Source organism: Heterodontus francisci, chromosome 5, assembly GCF_036365525.1.
Source record: "Heterodontus francisci isolate sHetFra1 chromosome 5, sHetFra1.hap1, whole genome shotgun sequence".
Lineage (NCBI taxonomy): Eukaryota > Metazoa > Chordata > Chondrichthyes > Heterodontiformes > Heterodontidae > Heterodontus > Heterodontus francisci.
The window spans coordinates 59,152,678-59,174,059 of NC_090375.1; the positions used below are offsets into that span (position 1 = coordinate 59,152,678).

Below are 21,382 nucleotides of genomic sequence, written 5' to 3' on the forward strand. Positions count from 1 at the left end.
AATTTACCTATCAACCTGCAAGTCTTTGGCATATGGGAGGAAACCGGAGCACCCGGAGGAAACCCACGCAGACACAGGGAGAACTTGCAAACTCCACACAGGCAGTACCCAGAATTGAACCCGGATCGCTGGAGCTGTGAGGCTGCGGTGCTAACCACTGCGCCGCAGTTGTAATGGCACTGCAATTATCCTACAGTTCCTACTTCTCATTACTGTCCTGTAACCTCAACTGGAAATTACCTTGTATTTTCATTCGCAGGATGTGGGCTTTGATCGAGAGGCCAGCATTGGTTGCTTATCCTTAATTGTGCTGAGAAAGTAGAAATTGAATGGCTTGCTAGGTCACTTCAGAGGGCAGTTAAGAACCAACTACTTTGGTAGGAATGGAGTCATTCATAGGCCATACTGGATACGTGACAGGTTCTTTCCCTAAAGGACATTAGTAAACCAGTTGGATTTTTATGACAATCCGATTGCTTCATTGTCCCTTTTTCTTAAACTGAATTCAAATGATCAAACTGCCACGATGGGATTTGAATTCATATTCTCTGGATTACTAGTCCAGTAATCTAACCACAAAACCTACTAAATATGTGTGTGAACATCAGGTCAGGATCTCACTGAGCTGCAATAGCCCTTTGCGGTGGAATAGCTCACAGCCCCTCACTGTCCTTGGCCAAGGTATCAATGCAACCAATGTCTTTAGCTTTTTCCCAGTTTGAATCAACTATCTCCAGCCTGGAAAAAAAAGGGGATAAAATTGGAGGGAGAGATATTTAATCTTCAACTACTTCCTGTTCTACTTCCCTGCCCAGTGTATGTAACAAAGAAAATTGAACAGGTTTGTACTACCTTGTGGAGGTGAGAGAGCAGGTCATTTCAGCTGTCTTCACACCAAAGGTATAAGTCTGAACTCTCTTGGCATTTCTTCACAGACAAAGATTTTAGGAAGGTTGTACTCATCGGTTGCAAGCCTGCTGGTGGCTAGTCAGGCCTATCCGTGACCGGCAGATTCTCCCGCAGCGGGTACAAGTGAAGGTGTATTCGCTGCTGGGGGTAAATGGACCTATCATTCTCCTTTTCTCTTTCATGTTGGTTCTTCGTTCAGTCTCAATGGTGTCTGCAGCCCTCCTGATGTAGCATCTCCAGGCATTATGATCTATGGCCTGCGCTTCCCATTGACGATGGTCAATGTGGCACACAGAGAGGGACCTCTTCAGGGAGTCCTTGAAACGTTTGCATGGGGCCCCTCTGTATTTTTTACCAGTGGTCAGCTCTCCATACAACACGATCTTAGGCAAGCGATTGTCATCCTTCTGGGCAACGTGACCCGCCCAATGCAGTTGGCTTTGCAGGAGGGTGGCCTCGATGCTGGCGATGTTGGCTGTTTCCAGGACTTCAGTGTTTGTGATGCGATACTGCCAGCAGATTTGAGGATGCTGCGGAGGCTGTGCTGATGGAAGTGCTCTGGAAGGCATATATGACGGTGGTATAGGACCAATGACTCGGCGCCATACAGAAGGATGGTGAGGACTATGGCTTTGTACACTTTGAGTTTGGTCTATGCTCTGAGGCTGTGGTTGCTCCACATTCATTTGTTGAGTCAGCTGAATGTACTGTTTGCTTTTGAGAGCCTAATGTCCACTTCCTTGTCTATGGTGGCGTCAAACCAAATAAGTAAATTGCTTGACGCATTCAGCTCAGTTTCCTCGATGACAGTGCTTGGTGATCTATATTCTTCTTGGGATGCAAGTTGATGCAGGACTTCAGTTTTCTTTAAACTGATTTTTAGTCCGAAGAGTTGTGCTGCCTCGGAAAAATGTGTCCTTAGAGGCAGTGAGGTATGCTGGCCCCAACCTTATTCAGCATCTTTTTTCAGCATGATGCTGCAGCAAGCAACGGAAGACCTAAAGGAGGGAGCTTACGTATGCTTCCGGACTGATAGAGGCCATTTTAACTTCAGGCATCTTCAGGCTCACTCAAAGACACAAGAAAAACTCATCCATGAACTTCTTTTTGCCGATGACTGTTCTGTTCTTGTCAGTGAGACCTGCAACATATAACAACACATTTTTCCGAAATCTGAACTAAGACACAGAGAAATAGGATGCTGTGAAATGTGAATTTTTCCAAAAATGGCCCTTTTGCCCATACTCCAGCATACAACTTTATGATTTCACTGCTGATAGGAAGAAGAGGCTTTTTATTCAAATCATGTTCCCAGCTCCCAGCCCCAATGACTCAGTGGGTAGATGGTCAAGGAAGATCTAATTTCAATTCCTTAGTCTGTGGTGAGATAGCCATGCTCAACTAAAACAGCATTTGAACTCGGCGCCCATGTGCCTGGGGTTAGGGGTGGGGGAAATGAACCAGGATCCCTGTTTCTGTTTGATATCTAATGATCCCTGCTGGAAAGTGTATGCCTTCAGACCAAAACAAAATCAGACTAGAGTGTGTTGCCTTCCATAGTCAAATAGCCTAACACCACTCACTTTATAGACTAATGCATGAAGAATGGCCACTTGAGTGATGTGGCGAATGATAATAAATGGCCAACCATAGGTCAGATACAGTAGCCAATGTAGCTCATTACCAACTACCTCTTAAATTGTGTCTGATTCAGATGTCCTTTCTAATTCATTACCATATAATTCATGGAATCATAGAATGGTTACAGCACAGAAGGCAGCCATATCGCCCGTGGTGCCTGTGCTGGCTCTTTGCAAGAACAACTCACCTATTCCCACTTCTCTGCCTTTTCCCCATGGCCCTGCAAATATTTTCTCTTCAGATAATTATCCAATTCTGTTTTGAAAGCCTCGATTGAATCTGCCTTCACCACACTCTCAGGGATTCCAGATCCTAACCACTCATTGTATAAAAAAAAGTTTTCCCTCATGTCACCGTTGCTTCTTTTGCCAATCACCTTAAATCAGCCTCCTCTGATTCTGGATCCTTCTGCCAATGGGAACAGTTTCTTCCTATCTACTCTGTTGAGACCCATCATTATTTTGAACACTTCGAACAAATCTGCTCTTAATCATCTCTCCAAAGAGAACAGCCCCAGCTTCTCCAACCTACCCACGTAACAGAAGTTCCTCATCCCTGGAACCATTCTCGTAAATCTTTTCTGCACCCTCACTAATGCCTTAGCATCTGTCCTAAAGTGTGGTGCCCAGAACTGGACACAATATTCCAGTTGAGGCTGAACCAGTGTTTTATATAGGTTTATCATAACTTCCTTGTTCTCGTACCCTATGCCTCTGTTTACAAAGCCCAGGATTCCGTATGCTTTATTGACCGCCATCTCAACCTGCCTTGCAACCTTCAATGATTTGTGCACATTCACCCCAGGTCCCTCTGCTCCTGCACCTCATTTAGAATTGTATCCTTTATTTTATGTGCCTCTCCTCATTCTTCCTACCAAAATGCATGACTTCACATTTTTCTGCATTAAATTTCATCTGCCGCGTGTCCACCCATTCCACCAGCCTGTCTGTCATCTCGATGTTAATCACTATCCTCCTCACTGTTCGCAATACTTCCAAGTTTCATGTCATCTGCAAATTTTGAAATTGTGCCCTGCACACCCAAGTCTAGGTTATTGATATAAATTAAGAAGAGCTGGGGTCCCAACTCTGAACACTGGGGAACCCCACTAAAAACCTTCCTCCAGTCTGAAAAATAATCATTCACAACTACTGTCTGTTTCCTGTCACTCAGCCAATTTCATATCCATGCTGCTACAGTCCCTTTTATTCCAAGCCTGTTAGATGGCATTTTATCAAATTCCTCAGAGAAGTCCATTAACACCACATTAACCATATTACCCTCATCAATCCTCCCGTTACCTCATCAAAAAACTCAAGCAAGTTAGTCACTGTCATCAATTATCCTCAAAATAGCTCAATATGCTTATAACAGAGTTATGTACTAAGGACCATAGCTGTAGTTTGATTGTTGGTCCTTTCCACACCTTATAGGTGATTACACAAACAAATATGGTCATCCCGTAATTGATGAAGATGAATTCAACTTGATCATGCAGCTGAAGGATCTGAAACAACAATACCGGCGTGACTTTGACACTTTGAGAGACCTGCGGGTGGAGCTGCAGTACTGCCAGAGGCTGGTGGACCAATGCAGGCTGCGGCTGCTGACAGGTAAGGGAAGACAAACTCAGCCCTAAGATGTGCTGAGATCCACTGCAGCATTCACAGTGATCAGGACCATTAATATTAGCCAGAAAAAAGACAAAACCAGGTTTAAATTACCCAAAGTGAATATATTGTCCTGGTCAACATTTTTCCCTCAATCAAAAACAAATTTACTAGTTATTTTTCGTGGAGCTGTTTGTAGAATCTTGCTTTGCATAAAAAAGGCTTTAAAGTAACTGGATGTGAGACACTTTGAGGCATTTCTGAGAGACATGGTAAGATGCTATATCAATGCTATAAAAATGTAATGCTCAAAACCATATAGACTAGAAGTTCCCAGGTACAATCTTAGGTCATATGAACATACAAATTAAGAGCTGGAGTAGGCCACTCGGCCCTTCGAACCTGCTCCACCATTCAATAAGTTCATGGTTGAACTGATTATTCCACATTTCCACCTACGCCCGATAACCTTCCATCCCCTTGCTTATCAAGAATCTATCTACCTCTGCCTTAAAAATATTCAAAGACTCTGCTTCCACCTCCTTTTGAGGAAGAGAATTCCAAAACTCACGACCCTCTGAGAGAAAAAATGTCTCCTTATCTCTGTCTTAAATGGGCGAACTCTTATTTTTAAACAGTGACCCCTAGTTGTAGATTCTCCTACAAGGGGAAATATCCTTTCCACATCCACCCTGTCAAGACCCCTCAGGATCTTATATGTTTCAATCAGGTCGCCTCTTACTCTTCCAATTTCCAGCGGATACATGCCTAGCCTTTCCAATCTTTCCTCGTAAGACAGCCCATCCATTCAAGGTATTAGTCTAGTAAACCTTCTCTGTACTGCCTCCAACTCATTTACATCCTTCCTTAAATAAGGAGACCAGTACTGTACACAGTACTCCAGATGTGGTCTCACCAATGCCCTGGATAGCTGAAGCATAACCTCCCTACTTTTGTATTCAATTCCCCTCACGTTAAACGATAAAATTTTGGCTGCATTTGCTGACAACGCTACCGGTAGGTGGCGCTGCTGTGGCACATGCGCAAATGCAGTATGTGCCACTAAAACGTCACAGTCTGCGATTTTAGCAGCTGCCAGGACTAAAGATAGCGCTGCTCAAATAATCACATAGGCAACCTAACAAATACATGGCAGCACACAATGGCCGGAGTGAGAGAGCGAGCGGGCCGGGGCCGGGGGAGCGGGCTGGGGAGGGGGGGGAGCGGAGCGGGCCGGGTGAGGTGGGGGGGAGCGGAGCGGGCCGGGGAGAGCAGTGAGGGTGGTGGGGGGGAGCGGAGTGGAGCGGCCGGAGAGAGCAGTGAGGGTGGGGGGGGTGTGGTGCGGCCAGAAAGAGCAGTGATGGGGGGGAGCAGAGTGGCCGAGAGAGAGCAGTGAGGTGGGGGTGGGGGGAGTGGTGCAGCCGGAGAGAGCAGTGAGGGGGGGGGGGGGGAGCGGAGCGGCCGGAGAGAGCAGTGAAGGGGGGGTGGGGGAGGGAGCGGAGCGGCCGGAGAGAGCAGTGGGGCGGGGGGGAGCGGTGCGGCCGGAGAGAGCAGTGACGGGGGGGGGGAGCAGTGCGGCCGGAGAGAGCAGTGAGGTGGGGGGGGAGCAGTGTGTCCGAGAGAGAGCAGCGAGGGTGGGGGGGGGGGGGAGCAGTGTGTCCGAGAGAGAGCAGCGAGGGTGGGGGGGGGGGAGCGGAGCGGCCGGAGAGAGCAGCGAGGGTGGGGGGGGGAGCGGAGCGGCCGGAGAGAGCAGCGAGGGTGGGGGAGGGAGCGGAGCGGCCGGAGAGAGCAGTGGGGGGGGGGGAGCCCCCGCACCCCCGCACCCCCTCTCCCCCCACCCCTCTCGACCTCCCCCCTCTTCCCCCCCCAACCCCGTTCCCCTTCCCTCCCCCCCCCACCTCCCCCTCTCCCCCCCCCACCTCCCCCTTTCCCCTTCCCTCCCGCCCCACCTCCCCCTCTCCCCCACCCCCCACCTCCCCCTCACAACCCCCCCTCCCCCTCACAACACCCCCCAAGGACCACACCACAGTTGAATATCTGGTGCAGTTGCAAAGTCGGGAAAATAACATCAAAAACCTCAACAATTCCAGGTTTAATTATTGAGATATTTTATTAAGTGCATTAAACATTCGAGGCACTGCTGTGCATGGATACATGAGTGTTGTGTCGCCAGCATTCCCGTGAGACAGACAGGCCGAGTCTCTGCTATGCAGAACTAAAGAGATTGTTCCTGGAGAGCCTTGCGGTGAACAAATGCTTGGCTCTCTATTCCACTACTGTATTGTCCATGTGAAGAAGGCAAAGTCACAAAAGTCTGAGCTCAGTCGATTGGTGAATGTTCCCCAAACGCATCCCAATGTGTGTTCCCACTTCATCCATAAATGCAAGGTTCCTTTCCACATCGTGACAAGCTCCGCAGCATGATCCAGTTGCCTTCGTTGCTTGAATGCTGACCTTAAGTCTCAAGGATTGTTTTCTCGACGGCATGTTTTACATGAAAAGAAATAAGAAAAGAACATGAGTGTCAGAGCTTCCCCCCTCCAATGAAATTACTGTTGAGCATGCTTTATATTCTGCAGTAAAGGCATGTACTGATAACACCGCCAATGAATCACTTAGTACCCACCTCAGCTGTAGGAGTCAGGATGGTGTTACTGCCCCTATCTCGTGATGGTTCAATGCTGCTCTCAGGGAAAACATGAATGATGTGAGGGTGCTGGAAAAAGAAGCACATTTCTTTTGGACTATGAACATAAAGCAGGCCATTTAGCCCAGCTGTTCCCTGCTAGTGGTTATGCTACTCCTGCGCCTTCCCATCCGCTCCCATTTAATCCTGCCTACTACTTTCAGCATCACCTTCCATTTCTTTCGCTCTTATCTACCTTTGCCTTAAAGCAACATTGAGGATGGAGAACGGTGTGGCTGCACTCCCACCTCACCAGTTGTGTACACAGCAAGAGCATTCACATTTGTGCTACCACTGGACACGGCATGCTTGTTTCTTTTAGTGCTCAGTCTCTTCTTGCTGAATGTTTCCCAAGTGCTTGACCGCTTTGGACGCCCTCTCTGCTTGACAGGCAGCAGCTGGCAATTGCGGAGTCTCACAAGGCTCTGCATGGTTGTTTCAAGGGCGGATGGGGAAACAGTTGGCTGTGTGTCCATGTGCACGGCTCTGATGGGCGCAGGAGCAGGTGGCTGTGTGTCCATGTGCACTGCTCTGATGGGTGCAGGAACAAAGCAACTTACAACAGGGACTGGAGCACATGTACTGCCTGCACATAGCCCCAGACAATGGAAAGGATTTTAGTGCAGTGCAGTGGACTGGAGCACATGCAGTTCCCCAGACAATGGAAATGTTTGCAGAGCAACTTACAACAGGGACTGGAGCACATGCAGTGCCCCAGACAATGGAAATGTTTTCAGAGCAACTTACAACAGGGACTGGAGAACATGCAGTGCCCCAGATAATGGAAATGTTTTCAAAGCCAATTACAACAGGGACTGGAGCACATTTACTGCCTGCACACAGCCCCAGACAATGGAAAGGGTTTTAGTGCAGTGCAGTGGACTGGAGCACATGCAGTGCCCCAGACAATGGAAATGTTTTCAGAACAACTTACAACAGGAACTGGAGCACATGTAGTGCCCAGACAATGGAAATGTTTTCAGAACAACTTACCTTGGAGCAATCTCCTCTTTCTGATAAAAATGAAGCAGACTGAAATCTTCAAAACAACTAAATAATTGCGATAAAATGCGATAAAATGCCCGACGAAACCTCTCCTCCTTCCACTTTCAGAAACTTGCACCGACGCTTGACGCATGCATGAATATCCGAAGGCTGACGCATGTGTGAATACCCGTTGGCGTTGCATAAAGCGCATGCGCAGAGGCCGACCAGGCGCGTTGCCCATAGATGCACACGTCACGCGATGACGTCATCGGCGCATGCGCTAACCAGTCCTGGCAAGCCGGAACGCAGCGCATGCGCAGAGAGCAGGAGACCATCTGCGCATGTGCGCACCGCGGCGCAGCCTGATGACGTCAATGGCGGCCAGCGTTGTCAGGAATCAGTTTGTAACATTTTATATCCTCTGTGAATGCTTTCTGCTCTCTCAACCCTTGAATCCAGTGACCAAACCATAGTGTAACTCTGTCTATGAACACATTAATGCCTATAAAGCATCACTTTATGCTTCACAGGTTACACAGCAGTATTCTAATGCTTAATCTTCATATGGCGAGCACAGTGATTATGGGTAGAGACCTAACCCTATATCTTGACAGGCTTCCCAGTGACCCAGACTGGCATTCATGGTAGTCACACTGAGATTCAATGACATACTACATAGCCTGTCCTCCATCAAACAGAGAAGGAATTCACCAGTCCAACCCACATAAATTGTAATCCAGACAAGACGAAAACCCTAAAGAAACTATCTACCATTGGTTTCATCCCCAATGCCAGTGACTTAACCCATCTCTCCTAGTGCCTACAAATTCACATGCAAGAACTGACACCCAACATTACGATGGGTAAATATCAACAGCAATCTCAGAGGCCACAGCGGAACTATCTCTTCAGTCAAAATCCACAAAATTCTCCAAGTCCAAAGTAATTAAGAGCACAAACAGGCGAGCTGGAATACCAATACATGAGACAATATGCTGAAAGTGGGCTGCCCCAAACTCAGGGGAGAACTAATAAACCTGCTTTCTGCCAACATTGAGAGGATGTTATCACTATACTGCAAGTAGGGAAACAAGCCAGAAAAGCTTCCAAGATATATCATGCACAAGCAAGCACAGTATAGAACCACTAAGTTGATTCTTCAGTCAGACAGCCAAGCTACCAACCACCCTACCAAAACGAGCCAGGCATTTTCCTACCTCTGTATCACGGAAGCACAGAAAACCAAACGCTTTGCAGTCAAGCTCACACTCCTTCTGGAGGAGAACGCAGAGCAGTTATGCCAATTATAGCTGCCAAAGACCAAAGTTTTGGCACAGGCCTCCCATCTGACAAAGTACCAGAGCTAGATAGCAGATTCTATAAAGTCTTACTCCCTGAACTGATGAGATTCTTCCACTGCTTACCAAAGTTGGGCCGGGACCCAGCACTTTAATGCATTAAAAGGGGAAGAACCTGTGCATTATACAGCTCAGTCCTCCTTTGTATAGTACGCCCAAAATGAACTGAGTTCACATAAGTAGACCTTTCAGTGGGCAATAGCACAAACACACCAACCTTATTCCTGTTTCTGGATACAGGAAAGGCATTTAGTTTGTAGAGAGAAACTACTTTTAAGAAGATAAAAAATGGGTGCTAGAGTTGACCATACAGTCCCTCGAGCCTTCTCCGCCATTTAATAAGATCATGGCTGATCTTCGACCTGACCTCTTTCCTGCCCAATCTCCATATTCTTTGGATATTCTTTCCGATGAAGGGTCACTGACCCGAAACGTTAACTCTGCTTCTCTTTCCACAGATGCTGCCAGACCTGCTGAGTGGTTCCAGCATTTCTTGTTTTTACCCCATATTCTTTGATTCCCTTAGATTCAAAGAATCTATCAATATCAGTCTTAAATATACTCAACAACTGAGCATCCACAGCTTTCTACAGAAGAGAATTCCAAAGATTCGCAACTTTCTGAGTGAAGAAATTTCTCCTCATCTGGGTCCTAATTGGCTGCGGCCTTATCCTGAGACTATGGCATTGAGTTGTAGGCTCTCCAGTAGAGAGAAATGGCCTCTCAGCGTCTACATTGTCAAGCCCCCTCAGAATTTTAAATGTTTCGATGAGCTCACCAGTCAAGCAATGTCTCGATTTTAAAAATCTCATAGAATCACAGGATTGTTACAGTACAGAAGGAGGTCATTCGGCCCATCGTATCTGCACTGACTCTCTGAATGAGTAATTCACCTTCTCCCATTATCCCACCTTCTCCCCGTAACCCTGCCCATTTTTTCTTTTCAGGTAACAGTCTAATTCCCTCTTGAATGTTTTAGTCAAACCTGCCTCCATCATTCTGGCAATAGTACTGAAGACCTGTGCTCCAGAACTTGCCATGCTCCTAGCCAAGCTGTTCCAGTACAGCTGCAACACTGGCATCTACCCGGCAATATGGAAAACTGCCTAGGTACATCCTATACACAAAAAGGACAAGTCCAACCCGGCCAGTTACCGCCCCATTAGTCTACTCTCAATCATCAGTAAAGTGATGGAAGGTGTCATTGACAGTGCTATCAAGCAGCACTTGCTTAGCAATCACCTGCTCAGTGAAGCTCAGTTTGGGATCCACCGGGCACACTCAGCTCCTGACCTCATTGCAGCCTTGTTTCAAACATGGACAAAAGAGCTGAACTCAAGAAGTGAGGTGAGGTGAGAGTGACTGCCCTTGACATCAAGGCAGCATTTGACTGAGTATGGCATCGAGGAACCCGAGCAAAACTGAAGTCAATGGGAATCGGGGGGAAAACTCTCTGCTGGTTGGAGTCATACCTAGCGCAAAGGAAGATGGTTATGGTTGTTGGAGGTCAATCATCTCAGCTCTAGGACATCACTGCAGGAGTCCCTCAGGGTAGTGTCTTAGACCCAACCATCTTCAGCTGCTTCATTAATGACCTTCCTTCAATCATATGGTCAGAGGTGTGGATTTTCGCTGATGATTGCACAATGTTCAGCACCATTTACGACTCCTGAGATACTGAAGCAGTCCATGCAGAAATGCAGCAAGACCTGGACAATATCCAGGTTTGGGCAGATAAGTGGCAAGTAACATTCACGCCACACAAGTGCCAGGCTATGACCATCTCCAACAAGAGAGAATCTAACCATCTCCCCTTGACATTCAACAGCATTATGATTGCTGAATCCCCCACTATCAACATCCTTAAGGTTACCATTGAGCAGAAACTGAACTGGAGTAGCCATATATATACCGTGGCTACAAGAGCAGGTCAGAGGCTAGGAATCCTGCGGCGAGTAACTCACCTCCTGACTCCCCAAAGCCTGTCCACTATCTACAAGGCACAAATCAGGATTGTATGGAATACTCTCCACTTGCCTGGATGGGTGCAGCTCCAACAACACTCAAGAAGCTCGACACCATCCAGGACAAAGCAGCCGCTTGATTGGCACCCCATCTACAAACATTCACTCCCTCCACCACCGACGCACAGTGGCAGCAGTGTGTACCATCTACAAGATGCACTGCAGCAATGCACCGTCTCCTTAGACAGCACCTTCCAAACCCGCGACCTCTACCAACTAGAAGGACAAGGGCAGCACATACATGGGAACACCACCACCTGCAAGTTCCCCTCCAAGTCACACACCATCCTGAAAGATTTATCCCGTATCCTTAGACTATGACCCCTGGTTCTGGACTCCCCCACCATCGGGAACATGCTTCCTGCATCTACCCTGCCAAGTTCTGTTAGAATTTTATAGGTTTCTATGAGATCCCCTCTCACTCTTCTGAACTCCAGTGAATATAATCCTAACCGACTCAATCTCTCCTGATACGTCAGTCCCACCATCCCAGGAATCAGTCTGGTAAACCTTCGCTGCACTCCCTCTATAGCAAGAACATTCTTCCGCAGATAAGGAGACCAAAACTGCACACAATATTCCAGGTGTGGCCTCACCAAGGCCCTGTATAATTGCAGCAAGATATCCCTGCTCCTGTACTCGAATCCTCTCGCTATGAAGGCCAACATACCATTTGCCTTTTTCGGGAAACAACATACCATTTGCCTTAATCCGGGAAATTATAGGCCGATGAGCCTTACATCAGTGGTAGGGAAATTATTAGAGAGGATTCTTCGGGACAGGATTTACTCCCATTTGGAAACAAACAAACTTATTAGCGAGAGGCAGCATGGTTTTGTGAAGGGGAGGTCATGTCTCACTAATTTGATTGATTTTTTTGAGGAAGTGACAAAGATAATTGATGAAGGAAGGGCAGTGGATGTTATCTATATGGACTTCAGTAAAGCCTTTGACAAGGTCCCTCATGGCAGACTGGTACAAAAGGTGAAGTCACACGGGATCAGAGGTGAGCTGGCAAGATGGATACAGAACTGGCTGTGACATAGAAGACAGAGGGTAGCAGTGGAAGGGTGCTTTTCTGAATGGAGGGATGTGACTAGTGGTGTTCCAGTGCTGGGACCTTTGCTCTTTGTAGTATATATAAATGATTTGGAGGAAAATGTAGCTGGTCTGATTAGTAAGTTTGCGGACGACACAAATGTTGGTGGAGTTGCGGATAGTGATGAAGATTGTCAGAGGATACAGCAGGATATAGATCGGTTGGAGACTTGGGCGGAGAAATGGCAGATGGAGTTTAATCCAGACAAATGTGAGGTAATGCATTTTAGAAGATCTAATGCAGGTGGGAAGTATACAGTAAATGGCAGAACCCTTAGGAGTATTGACAGGCAGAGAGATGTGGGCGTACAGGTCCACAGGTCACTGAAATTGGCAACGCAGGTGGATAAGGTAGTCAAGAAGGCATACGGCATGCTTGCCTTCATCGGTCGGGGCATAGAGTATAAAAATTGGCGAGTCATGCTGCAGCTGTACAGAACTTTAGTTAGGCCACACTTAGAATATTGCGTGCAATTCTGGTCGCCACACTACCAGAAGGACATGGAGGCTTTGGAGAGGGTACAGAAGAGGTTTACCAGGATGTTGCCTGGTCTGGGGGGCATTAGCTATGAGGAGAGGTTGGATAAACTCAGATTGTTTTCACTGGAACAACGGAGGTGGAGGGGCGACATGATAGAGGTTTACAAAGTTATGAGTGGCATGGACAGAGTGGATAGTCAGAAGCTTTTTCCCAGGGTGGAAGAGTCAGTTACTAGGGGACATAGGTTTAAGGTGAGAGGGGCAAAGTTTAGAGGGGATGTGCGAGGCAAGCTCTTTACACAGAGGGTGGTGAGTGCCTGGAACTTGCTTCCGGGGGAGATGGTGGAATCAGGTACGATAATGACGTTTAAGAGGCATCTTGACAAATACATGAATAGGATGGGAAAAGAGGGATACAGTCCCCGGAAGTGCAGAAGGTTTTAGTTTAGGCAGGCATCAAGATCGGCGCAGGCATGGAGGGCCAAATGGCCTGTTCCTGTGCTGTACTGTTCTTTGTTCTTTGCATGTCTAAGTACACACAGACGGTACAGTGAAACTGCAAATGGCTCATTAAATTGTTCCTCAACGTATTGGTCCAGAAAACCATCCCGTCTACACTCCAAGAATTCCTCCTCTACGATATTGTGACTAATTTGATTTGTCCAATCTATATGCAGATTAAAGTCACCCATAATTACAGATGTTCCTTTATCGCATGCATCTCTAATTTCCTGTGTAATGCCATTCCCAAAATCACAACTACAATCCCCACTAACGTTTTTGCCCTTAGTGTTTCTCAGCTCTACCCATACAGATTCCACATCATCAAAGCTAATATCTTTCCTCACTTTTGCGTTAATTTCCTCTTTTACCAGCAATGCAACTCCACTGCCTTTTGCTTTCTGTCTGTTCTTCCTAAATACTGAATATCCCTGGATGTTCATTTCCCATCCCTGGTCACCTTGCAGCCATGTCTCCATAATCCCAACTGTATCATACCCGTTTACATCTATTTGCGCAATTAATTCATCCACTTTATTGTGAATGCTCCACCCGTTAAGGCACAAAGCCTTAAGGCTTGTCTTTTTAACATTACTTGTCCCCTTCCCACTATTTTTCATGCTGGCCCTGTTCGATTATGGCCCATGATTTCTCTGCCTTGATTTAGATTGGCGCTGCCCACCTGTAGATTATCTCACTCAATTCAAAATTATTGGCATGTTATAAATACATATGGTTCAAACAAAAGTTCAGGCATGGACTTAAAAGATTCTCCAGCTCTTCTTTTACCTGTGTCTATCTTGTGGATAGTTCTTACTAAATACTAGATCTAGCCCTCAATAATTTTAATCCAGACTCCATATCCTTCTTTATTTTAAATGCCTAACAATTTTACTCTCTCTGACAGGTACCATTCTATCCTGATTATTTTAAAGTCAGTTTCTGTATGGCTCGATGTTTAAAATGTTGTCTCACTCTGCTGGCCACATTAACCATTTCATGTTGTCCTGTTGTCAAGTAGTTGAGCATGTCTGGAACCCATTCTTAAGTGCAGGTTCACCATGCATTCCTGCATGTTAGTTACTTCAAACGTAACACATCAGTTTCCCCCTGCATGGTCCTGATGTCTTGGATAGTGTCCAGACTAAAATGCAGTTCTCTTAAAAGGTTCATAGGCAGGGACACAGACATCTCCAAGAGAAAGCTATCAAGTACAATTCTTAACCTTGCTCCGCTTACTCTTCCAACTCCTATTCAAAAGTTTTATTACAGTAAAGGTGCTATGTAAATATACATTGCTATTGTTGTTGGTCACCCTGCAACCATGTCTCTGTAATGCCTTTTGAATCAAATCCATTTATCTCTATTTAGAATCATAGAACCATAGTTTAAGGCACAGAAAGAGGCCACTTGGCCCATCGTGTCTGAGCCAGCTGTAAAACAATCCACTTATTCTGATTCCACCTTCCAGCATTTGGTCCATAGCCCTGCAGCTTAGGGCAGTTGAGGTGCATATCCAGACTCTTTTTGAATGAGTTGAGGATCTCTGCCTCAACTACCCTTTCAGGCAGTGCGTTCCAGACCATCACCACCCTCTGGGTGAAAAAGCTTTTCCTCTTCTCCCCTCTGATTGTTCTACCAATCACTTTAAAGCTATGCTCCCTCATTACTGACTTCTCTGCTAAGATGAATAGGCCTGTCACCTCCACTCTATCCAGGCCCCTCAAAGTTTTGTACATTTCAATCAGATCTCCCCTCAGTATTCTCTGTTCCAAAGAGAACAACCCCAGCCTATCCAATCTTTCCTCATAGCTGCATTTTTCCAGTCCTGGCAGCAGCCTCGTAAATCTCCTCTGTACCCTCTCTAGTGCAATTACATCCTTTCTGTAATGAGGTGACCAGAACTAGACACAGTACTCAAATTGTGGCCTAAGCAGTGAGTTATACAGTTCCAGCATAACCTCCCTGCTCTTATATTCTATACCTCGGCTAATAGAGGAAGGGATTCCATATGCATTTTTAACCACCTTATTGACCTGTCCTGCTACCTTCAGGGATCTGTGGACATTCACTCCAAGGTCCCTCACTTCCTCTACACTTCTCAGTATTTTCCCGTTCGTGTATTCCTTTGCCTTGTTTGACTTCCCCAAATGTATCGCCTCACACTTCTGCAGGTTGAATTCCATTTGCCTCTTTTCTGCCCATCTGACCAGACCATCAATATCTTCCTGCAGCCTGCAGCTATCCTCCTTGCTATCTACCACACGGCCAATCTTTGTGTCGTCCGCAAACTTCTTGATCATGCCCCCTACATTTATGTCCAAATCGTTAATAAACACCACGTAAAGCAGGGGTCCCAGTACTGAGCCCTGCGGAACGCCACTGGAAATGCTCTCCGGTCGCAAAAACAGCCATCAATTACCCTTTGTTTCCTGCCACTGAGCCAATTTTGTATCCATCCTGCTGCATTTCCCTGGATCCCATGGGATTTTATTTTTTTAACCAGTCTGCCATGTGGGACCTTGTCAAAAGCCTTGCTAAAATCCATTTGTGGCATTAATTCATCTGTCTTGTTACTAATGCTTCATACATTCAGATAGAGTAACTTTAATTTTACCTTTTTACCATTTTCCCTGGTTTGACCTGATTCACTGATGCACTATTACTGCTAAATGCTCTTTCCCTTTCTGTCACACTTTGCTTATCTTTACCCAGATTGCTACACTGCTTAATGTATTCGATTTTTCTCTTTAGATTTATAACTTTCCCTTCATATGAACCCTCCCTCTCCCTCTTTTTAATCTAAAGTGGTACAACTACATTGAGATCGTTAACGTTAAAATACAAGATATGAGCTTCCAGTCTAATTTAAAGAATTACATGACAACATTTCACATTTTAAAATTTTTATTAGAACTAAACTAAAAGAAATCCCTATTAACTAAGTAGTATAAGTAGTACTTTGTAAGTAGCTGATACTCCAAATTACAAAGAAAGCTATTTTAATGCTGAAAATAGACGTTATTGAAGCTTTTCATCTTGCATTCAGCAGGACAATCCACAAGAATACCAATGTAAGGGAAAACAATGATGTTATACTGTATGAGAAGAGAGTGCTGATTGGTTGGCAGGTGAACTCTGATTGATAGAGGCATTACCATGGAGAATGCACCAGTTTGTGGTGACAAAACATATACACACATTGCGCCTATTTCAGCTAAACAAAATAAGTGACACCCATTCGCTAGTTCATTCCTCAGGGCAATGCCTTGACCAATCAGAGTCAAGCTGCCTGGTTTAAATTTCAAACAATGCTTGGCAAAGTTTGGGTGTTTCCTGTATCCCGAAGTATAACTAAACGTTTACCTGCCTCATTTGAGGGGTAAGGAGTTACTTTTCCCTTTGACAAGAATTCCCTATAACTCCTAGGTATCCTGTTCATGTCCCCCGTTCTCACAGCGGTTTTTGTACTTGGCCTTACAGCTGCAGTCAGAGCTACAACTTGATCTATCGTCCTCTCAGTCATGACTCCTTTCTCTGCATTGGTTTTGTGTATCCCATTAAGTCCCATGGGGTTACCCCACAACTTCCAGTATTCTGCACGAAGGTGTCCCACCTTGTGCCAATGGAAACACATAGACTTTTGGACCTCACTTCCACTCTCAGCATCTTCCATTCTGACCTGAGGAGGAGATCCCAGCACGTTCTGAGCTGTCATTTTGTGTCCCGGCAACTTGCCTTCCTTTCGCCCTCCCACCTTCTATCTTTAATGGGTTTGTGGGGGTGACGGACAAAGGGTTTGGGCCTGTAAACAAGCTTGTAATCATCAGCAATCTCAGCTGCCTATCTGGCTGTTGAAACCTTCTGGTTCTCCCAATGGGTTCATACTAACGGAGAGAGTGAACTTTTAAATTCTTCCAGGAGAATTATTTCCCTAAGTGTCTCATTCGTGGCCTCTGTCTTTCGTTCTTGCATCCAACAATCAAAGTTAATTTGCTTTACCCTCTCAAATTCTATATAAGTCTGCCCAGGCTGTTTGCGGAGATTCCAAAATTTCTGCCTCTCAGCTTCAGGGACTATCTCATGAGCAGCGAGAATAGCCTTTTTTGCTATCTCATAATCTGCGGAAGCCTCCTCAGAAAGCATGGCATAAACTTCATGAGCTCTGTCAATCAACCTGCTTTGCATAAGCAGTGTCCAGCTTTTCTTCAGCCGCTTCATCTGCCTCGCTATCTTTTCAAAAGAAATGAAAAATGCCTGTATGTTCCTTTCCTCAAACTTCAGGAGAGCTTGCACAAATTTAAGCTCTCTATTGGATCCTGGGCTGGAGACAGTTCTTTCCTCACCAGAATTTTCATCGAAGTCAAGGCCATCCTGTTTTTTCAGTTCTAGCTTTTTTAATTTGAATATCCTTTCTTGCTCCCTTTCTTCTTTTTCTCTTTCTCTCTCTCTTCTCTTTCTTTCTCTCTCTCCTGCCTCTCTTCTCTTTCCTTTTGAAATTGTACTTCAAGTTTTTTCATTTCTTTTTCCTATTCAAGCTCAAGTTTTTATCATTTCCAATTCTCTTTCCTGTTCAAGCTGCTAATTCAACTGAATTATCATCTGGATTTTTCTTCTTCCAATTTCAAATGCTGTGCTACTACTTCAATCTTGTCTGCTGTCTTAGCCCGTGGTTTTAACTCTAACTCTAACTTTGCTGCCAATTCCTTTAGCCCCCTAGCCTTGATTAAGATTTGCAAATCACTAAGGGATAAGTCCTCCCTCCCCAGAAAGGTCATAGCAACTTTACTCTAATGCACAAGAAACTTGGTGTTTTCCTTTTCCCCTTTTCAATTATTATTACCCCAATTACAACTGCATGTCACCGACTTTGGATTATCCCGCACACAGCCCCCAATTATATGTTACAACCAGGGCGCGAGGAGTGCACTGTCTTTCTCTACAACATATATTTAAATGTGTACCCAGTTATCGATGCAACCAATTATATACTCTATTTTAGTTTCAGAATAAAATCCACTAACCAGGTTTCTTTAATAAACAACAAACGTATTAATTTATTATAAAACAAGACTTAGACAATAAAGGTGCAAAGGTTTAACACAATTTGAAATATGACAGTGAATATATACATTCCTTTCTAAATGCCCAATACGTGCATGTGCACACACCGGTTAAAGGAAAAATAAAGATGCTTTGGCCAAAGTACTTGTTAATTCTTGAAGAAAAAGGATAAGATATGTTATGTTCCAGATGACATACAGTCTTGTGTCCGAGTACACATAGATGGGTCATTGGGATCTTTTCAGAAGCAGACAAGTCTGGAATGTGTTGGAATACTCTCCACTTGCCTGGATGGATGCATACTGAAGAAGCTGGACACCATTCAGGACAAAGCAGCCCGTTTGATTGGCATCCCATCCACAAACATTCACTCCCTCCATCACCGATGCACAGTGGCAGCAGTGGCACAAGATGCACTGCAGCAACACACCAAAGCTCCTTAGACAGTACCTTCCAAACCCGCGACCTCTACCAACAAGGGCAGAAAATGCATGGGAACACCACCACCTGCAAGTTCCCCTCCAAGTCACACACCATCCTGACTTGGAACTATATCGCCATTCCTTCATTGTCGCTGGGTCAAGATCCTGGAACTCCCTTCATAACAGCACTGTTGGTGTACCTACCCCGCATGGACTGCAGCGGTTCAAGAAGGCAGCTCACCACCACCTTCTCAAGGGCAGTTAGGGATGGGCAATAAATGCTGGCCTAGTCAGTGACACCCACATCCTATGAATGAATAAAAAAAAGTTTGTTCAGGAAGTCTTCCTGAAGCTTCTCTGGGGAAATGCTGCTTCAGTTTCTCTATTTCTTACACTTGAGTCTCAGAGTTTTTCAGAGAGATGGAGAAAAGGTGAGTTGGGTGTTTGTTTCAGCAGGCTACAAACTCAACTGACTCAAAACAGTATTCAAAAAAGAAACCCACTCTTATGTACCATAAATCTTGACATGTCACTTGTCTTGTAAAGAAGGCACCTGTTGTTTATTTAGCTGAAGACATGTGACATCCAGTAAATGTTTTTAAACAGACTCCTTCCAGTGACCCTTTAAAAAGAAGTCCAGCATCTATGGAATCACTTCAGTCCTCAAATGGATCCATCTCCACAATTAGAAAACACGAATCCTCAAAAAATATTAAAAATTGGAAGCACTTTCATAACACCATGTAGTATGCAAACGGAGTCACATGTGGACCTGACTAAGTAAAGGTGCAATGTTCCCTTCCCTGAAAGACATTAGTGACCCAGAGGGTTTTTATGACAATCCAACAGCTTTCATGATTATTTTAGCTAATTTTTCCTGATGCAAGCTCATGGCCCTTGGGTTTCTAGTCCAGTACCATAATAAATACATTCCCCTATCCCCCTTGTTGCCCTTCTCTGCACTTGTGTAATATGCCAACCAGAAATATATGCAGTACTCCAAATGTGGTCTGACCTGCACTATAAGCTTCAGCATAACCTCAGTACTCTGTTCTTATATCCTCACTGTTTCCAACTGTAGTGCGGGACCAGGCAGGGCTAGAGATACAGATGGAGCCAGGAAGGAATAGCCAGAGCTTCAGTGACAAGGAGAGACAAGAATGGTGATGGCTGGAACAGTGAATGTCTCAGCCCCCAAGAGGAAGCAGTTTAGAAATACATTGTTTTAATTCTCATTTAATGCTGAAATTGGCCTCAGTGCCCCTGGATTAGAGAGGGGGAAATTAGCAAGGGTACACGATTCTAATCATTCCCCAGTGACCTGGCACTGCAAGTACTTCTGTGTTTGGAGATAAGGTGAGGACGAGATTCAGTTCATCTGTGATGCCACCACATTCAGAATTCTGTTGGTGCTTGCTGTCTGGGCTCAGAAATAAACTATGTCAACCTCAGCACAAAAGGAGGCTGGTGCCCGAGGAGCTATTCCCCCAGTAAATTGTCAGAAAGGTGGGGAGACAATTGACAGGTAAATAGTGATTTATATTATTATTTGTTTTTTTCTGGTACAGAGTTTAATATTTGGTACAATGAGTCTTTTCTAATTTCTGATGATGTTCGACTTGCACCACAAAAAGATAGCATCCGACCAGGATTGATCCCCGAGTCCAGAATGATATCTCTGGTAAGTTTCTCAGGATTCCTTGCACCAAAGATGAATAGTCTGCCTCCTCCTAATCTTGTTATATTAGATTCAACCCATCAAGTCTCATGAGCCACCTAGTCTAAACCCCTTATTTTGCTTGCTCCTCATATCCTTCAATACTCCACCTACTCTAATCCCATTCTCCTACTCGTCCACATCCCTCCCCCCACCATAACCTTTACTAACCCACCTAATTAAATTCCACTCTCCTGCTCACTACCTGTACCATTTAATATCCTACCTAGTCTAATCTCATTCTTGTTCACTCACAATATCCTTTACTATTCCACCTAATTTAACTCCACTCCTGCTTGGTCCCCATATCCTTTAACATTTTGCCCAATGTAATGCCGCTGTCGTCATCTTGTTCTTTAATCTTTAATATCCCACCTGGTCTAATATCACCCTCCTGCTTGTTCTCCATACCTTTGAAAATTATATGAGGATGGAATACTTTGTTTGTTGCAGAAGTTGTGAGATGTTTTCCTTACAGGTCCGGGTTTTGCCTGCGACAACTGCAAGCTAGTCGATAAAGTCAAGAATGAAGGATCAGGACTTAGTTGCAACAAGCCACAAATCACATGTTGGGGAAGGAAAAGTTTTTTTGAGTCCTAGGTACCTAGAAGAAGAGAGTTGGTCTCTGTTAGAAAGAGGGACTGAAGTTGTGGTCAGGTAGTGGGAAAGGAGCAGTCATCTCTGTTGCTCCCCAATAGTTTCTGTCCTCTGGAAAGAGATGACTTGGTTCGAGAGGTAAGGATGTGCCATGCACTGGGCAATCCCACAGCCTTTCAGGGAAGGAGGGAAAAAGAGAAAGTTGTGGTATTAGGGTTTATAGATAGAATTCTGTGCAATACTTACCCTGAACAACGAATGGCATGTTGCTTCCAAGCATCTGCTGCC

General features: G+C 45.2%; 1 protein-coding gene across 3 annotated transcripts in view; it reads left to right on the forward strand.

The window, feature by feature from the left end:
* The window catches only part of kif9 (kinesin family member 9), a 216,860-nt gene that overhangs the window by 188,856 nt on the left and 6,622 nt on the right, over window positions 1–21,382 (forward strand). For all 3 annotated transcript variants that reach the window (XM_068031510.1, XM_068031509.1, XM_068031511.1), the window contains 2 exons: window positions 3,984–4,163; window positions 20,349–20,461. In XM_068031510.1, the coding sequence (XP_067887611.1) occupies window positions 3,984–4,163; window positions 20,349–20,461 (293 nt within the window). The remainder of the gene's footprint in view (window positions 1–3,983; window positions 4,164–20,348; window positions 20,462–21,382) is intronic.